The sequence below is a fragment of the Drosophila teissieri genome, chromosome X (assembly GCF_016746235.2).
Source record: "Drosophila teissieri strain GT53w chromosome X, Prin_Dtei_1.1, whole genome shotgun sequence".
Lineage (NCBI taxonomy): Eukaryota > Metazoa > Arthropoda > Insecta > Diptera > Drosophilidae > Drosophila > Drosophila teissieri.
Genome location: NC_053034.1, coordinates 13,145,716 through 13,151,095, shown reverse-complemented (window position 1 = coordinate 13,151,095; position 5,380 = coordinate 13,145,716). Strand labels below are relative to the sequence as shown.

The following is a 5,380-nucleotide window of genomic DNA, read 5'->3' as shown; positions in this document are numbered from 1 at the left end:
AGATAGCAATTGTAAAAACATATACTCGTAGTTAGTTGAAACCAAACTGAATTGTTATTGCTGGCCATTCGAGAGCAAAGCAAATTGTCAATCGATGCTGACTTGGACATTAATTGCAGGAAGTGCTCTGTGAAGCTTTGGCCTTTTAAAGAAACCTCCAATCATGTTGCATTCAACAGCACGAGTTGTCCTCTCTTTTTGCCACCACACCATGACCACTCCACTCCAATCCAATCCAATCCGCCCGCTCCAATCCCAATCCCCAGTTCCCAGTACCCATCCCCATTTTCATACCCATCCTCATCCCCATTCATTGCCCATTCTTTTCCGCCTCTTGTTTTGACTTGATGACCAAGTTAAACAAACACACGCCACACAAACATGACCCGGCGCTTCGGCAATCGGAATGGGATTCAAACTGGAATCGGGACTCGGACTAGGAGTGGTGAGGTGCGGTGGGATTGGGATTGGGAACGGGATTGGGAATGGGGGATGTGCTGCTGCAGCCGTGTCCAATTTGCATGGCCATTGTGAGCTGGACAGGAAGTTGGGGGGGGAATCCGCCGCCTGCTCCGGAATTCCCAGTCATGCCCTGCACTTCATGGGGGAAGTGGGTGGGTCAGCGGGTGGGTCAGTGGGTGGGGCAGTGGGTCAGAAGTGGGCAGCGCATTTCCGGCATTTATCAATGGTAATTTCTCGTGTCAGCTTTGAAATAATTTCAGTTGACGGAAACGAGACTATTCAAGTGTGATCGAATGCACACAAAAATTATGCCACAATTACCATTCGGTTCTATAGCAGCCATTGTGTATGTTTATAAACTCTGCTGATAAGTTTGCGGTTTCCCTTGGTCCATTTTCAATTAAATTGATCTACACACACAAGTGTTCGGCAATTCATTTTTTGTATATTTATAGCACATATAAACTAATAAATGTCAAAATAGTTTGTGCCACGCAAAGCGTTGTTTGTGACCGGATTTTTAATCAGCTTCAGAACTATGATTATAATTTATACGAAATATAGTTGATATTTTATGTATTAAGCTCAGGCGAACGTGAGTGCAAAAGAAAAGCGTAAAAAATAAATTTAATTAAATTTTTATTTATTTTTAAATGTTGAATAATGTTGAATAACCCTTCCGGAGCATAAATATTCATGAGCACTTGTAGTGGCCAAGCCGAACTCAACTTCTTGTTGCCTAATCGATTTTCCCCCCGCTTCTGCCTGATTTTCCCGCACTTTGACTCCGATTTTTGGGGGGGGTGGGGTTGGAAAAGGGGGCTGGAAAGGGGGCGTGATAAGGGGCAGCTTGTAAAACAATGACAAGGACAAATTCGTGCGATAGGCAAACAGCATGGAAGGCGTTTTTCTTTCTTTTCTTTTTTTGGGAAAGGGGCTCGAAGTGTCAATACAAATATAAATCAATGTTCGGGTGGGGAACCAGTTGAGATGCTCGGAAAAGCGGGCAGGAAAAGCAGGGGAGCTGGGAGAAAGGTAACATGCCTAAGCAGTTGTTGCCTTTCCCTTTGTCCTCCCTTTGCTGGCAATCAATTTTAACAAGCACCCAGTTTTCCGAGATCTGCTCGGCTTACTGGGCATCTGGCTCCTAATTGGTTGGCAGTTATAGAATACGTAGATACGTAAAACATGCGACGCAACTCAAGTTCCATGCAACTCTACGGGAACTCTACCTTTTCAGATATTAACTAAAGCAGATGAAAATAAGGCAGAGAGTTTCATTAGTGGCACACGCACAGTGGTACAAAAAAACCCATTTCGAATTGCATTTAAATAATAGTTTTGGTTGCTTTACCGCCCTCTCTTTCGCTCACTATCGCCGCCTCTTTCTGTGCCGTGTGAGTCGTGTAATTAGTGCAAGCGAGAGGGCGATAGAGTGCGAGAGAGAGCGGGACAGAGAATAGGCCGCGCAAAAAAGTTGGCAGACTTATTTTTTCCCCGTTTTTTGCACCGTTTTTTGTACAGCTCCTTATACTCCCACAGTTTTGTGCTTTTGTTTTTGTTTCGCTAGAATTTGTTCAATTTAATGTAACATGAAGGGAAAGGCACAAAAACCAGAAACTGCTGGGCAAACTCTGGGGGAGGGGGTGGGCGTGGGAAACGGGCGGAAGCACAACATGGAAAACTGAAAAGTTTGCGGTGACGCCGGAAAATTCCATCAAAACTGTGGCGCACAGCCTTAAAGTGACTTTAAGGGTTTCCCAATTATTTGCAAGTTCATGAAAATGCAGGAAAAATTCGCTCTAATTGCGAATCAGATCACTAAAAGCTTGCTAAACTAAATATTAGTTATTTATGCTTGGAGAATGAAGTATTATCTAAGATTATTTATTAATATATTACTCAAAAGACAAGCAAGTTAGATAAATTTCAAGCGATACGGAATGATGCCTTGATCAGTGTGGAAATTCAACAGGATATCAACCACGTACAGCTGGCGGTCAGCGGATAATCCTGCGCCATCGCCTTCGTCTTCAAGCTCTCCCGACTCGCCAGATCCTCCAGATGCTCCACAGCCTCCGGATGCGTCAGGTTCTCCAGTTGCCTCGGCTGTCACGGTTTCTTCGGATGCTTCAGACCCGCCCGCTGTTTCAGTATCTCCTGAACGTTCAGCTCCTCCGGATGCTTCCTCAGCTGCTTTGGTGGAGTCAGTTTCGCCTGGTCCATCGGCTCCTCCAGTTGCTCCAGTTGCTCCACCATCCTCTTTTGCCACATCCTTTCCACCGGTGTCAGCCATTATAAACTTCCGCAAGAGCTGCTTCTTCCGGGCCTGCATGGCACGCCACTCGTCCAGTGTATATTGTTCGGGCTCCTCCGATGGATCGTTGTTGGCAGCGAAACTGGATACCTTGGATAGCTTCATCTCGAAGGCGAAGGCGTGCGAATTGGTTTTCTGGCGCAAGTCGATCTCCTGCTGCAGGGAGCCCCAGTTGTGGGCACCGGCTCCATTGCGCTTGTCCACCGCCTTGACGCCAGTGCGATTCGATCCTGATCGGCGATCAAAGAGTCGCTCACCAGGACGATTGCTTTTGCGTCCGGCTTTGCGAAGAATGCCTTTTTGTATCGGTTCGAATTCTGACCGCTTGTCGGAGCGAACCTTGATGTCCTTCACCCGATCCTTTTTGGGAGCAGTGCGCAATGCCATGGTCGAAATGGGCTTCTTCTCCACCTTCGGCTGGAAGAGACGAGCTGCCCTCTGCGGCTTTGGGGGCATCTTCCGGAGAACGGCCACCATTGCTGGCTGCTTCGACGACTTCTTCATCTTGCGATCCTTGGTGGGGCTCACGGACACGTTCATACCCTCGTCGAAGGCGCAACGATTGTCGTGGCACGCATTCATATTGAATATAATAGTAGAGTAAATATCAGATATATAATATAGAATAAAATCGGAGCTCTGCAGGCGAACGAGAATCGGGCTGAACTGAATGACAGTCAGTAGGGAATCAGGGCAGCCGAACAACCGGGCAACTGAGTTTTCTCAAAATTTGTTTAATCTTGAATTACTAATTGTACAGAATTATGGTTGCAGGCCTTTGAAATAATATCTAAAGATAATCAGCTATGCATTATGGGCAAATAATAACTGAGTATATCAGCATTTTTCTTCATTCCCATAAAAAGTTAAACGAGGTATTTTGTAATCAAATATTTGTATTTTTCATAACATCAAATTAAGTGTCTCCCTCAAATATTTCGAAAAGCCATATAAAATTGCCATGTGGCTGAGTTGCTAGGATATTAACTTGAGCGTTCAGTTTCCGGGCATTATTATTTATAAGTTTACTCGCTCTGCGAGTGCTTCGTTTTACCCACTTTGTTCATTTCATTTGGCCTCCCGCTCCTGTGGCTCCCTTGTGTCTCTGTGGAGCTGTGCTGCTGTGCTGCTGTGGAGCTGTGGAGGGGCCCAAAGTCCAGTGCTGGTCCAGTGGTCCAGTGGTCCAGTGGTCCATGGTCTTGGCCATCAAGTTCTGTGTTTTGTCATAAGTCATGTGTCTGCTCGTCCGTGTTGTGCTCGTGTTTCCGCTGTTGCCGCGCAAAGTTGTGTACTTATGAAAATTAGTTTCTGCTGCTCCGCTACTATTTTTCATAATTAAAGCGCAAATAAAAAACTAAACTGGCGAACAAACAATTGCAATTAACTCCTCTTGTTGTTGCTGGGCCACCCCCCTCCTCCCCCCTCGCCCCCTGTTTATGTAGTTATTCGCATTTATTTGCGAGATTCGTGTTATTCTACCCTCCCATTTTTCCTTTTTCTCTTCTTTTCCCCATTTTTTTTTTTATATTCGCCTCTGCCGCTGCTGTGCAAAAACATAATTCACTTTTTATTATCTCATATTTTATAGAAAGTTCCAGGGAAATATGGGTGGGTGTATATCAGCCATATATATGTACATATACACACATATATATATATATGTACTGGGGTGTATGTATAATGCAGCGGCTGTAAGCCTCTCTGTGTGTCGTTTAATTCATTTAGTTTATGCTTTTAGCGCTTTATTTGCTTAACTGCAGTTTGCATGTGTGCTTAAGTGTGCGTGTGAGTGCGCGTGTGTGCGTGAGCATACATGTATGTATGTATGTATGGGTATACCCAGTCGGAAGTTCGGGAAAGTGTCGAGGAAAAGAAGTGTTACAGAGTGCTTCTTTTTCCACAGAACAGCGAAAGAATTTCTCCAAAGCTATAATGCTACTACATATAATGCATTTAGATGCCAATTGCTCATAATTATGTATATCGTGCATATCATAATTAATCGTGCATATTTGTTTATTTTCAATTATATATTTATTTACTTTATTTAGAATGTCCTCCTATTAAAATGTGAATAACTCTTGGGGAACACTTCTTTGGGAACAAAAGAAGTACGACGGAACGTGTTCGGGAATAACTCGAATTGCGACTGGGTAATTGCAGCACACACCAGCACACACTCGCACACACACACACATACACACGTCCTGGATTTTGCAATTACTCCGCTTGACAAACAGCAGCAGCAATAGCAACAACAACAACAGCAAGGAGCCGCAGCAGAGCAGAGAAATTAATCAAAATATGAACAATTCAAGCCACTCCCCTGAAAAACCACTTCCCCCCGCTTCCCCCCCAGCCCGCGAAAAATACCCTCACCACGGCAGTGGAAAACCGCAGATGCTGCCATTGACAACGCATCACTGCATTTTGCATTTCGCATCTCGCATCTCGCATTTGGCATTTCGCATTCCGGGCCATCCTTTCGCCTGTTTGCCAAATATCAGCAAATTTTGCGTTTAAGCCAAGTGCAAACATTTTAGCAAACGGCGAGCAAACAAAAGACGACACAGCCGCCTTTCCATTCATTCAATCGATTGC

At 44.8% G+C, this 5,380-nt stretch overlaps 1 protein-coding gene across 1 annotated transcript; it reads right to left on the bottom strand.

The window, feature by feature from the left end:
• Nucleotides 1-2,333: 2,333 nt before the first annotated feature.
• On the bottom strand, nt 2,334-3,434 carry LOC122624569 (AF4/FMR2 family member lilli). The gene has a single exon (XM_043804208.1). The coding sequence runs from the start codon at nt 3,359-3,361 to the stop codon at nt 2,381-2,383; it is 981 nt and encodes a 326-aa protein (XP_043660143.1). The 5' UTR covers nt 3,362-3,434; the 3' UTR covers nt 2,334-2,380.
• Nucleotides 3,435-5,380: the final 1,946 nt, after the last annotated feature.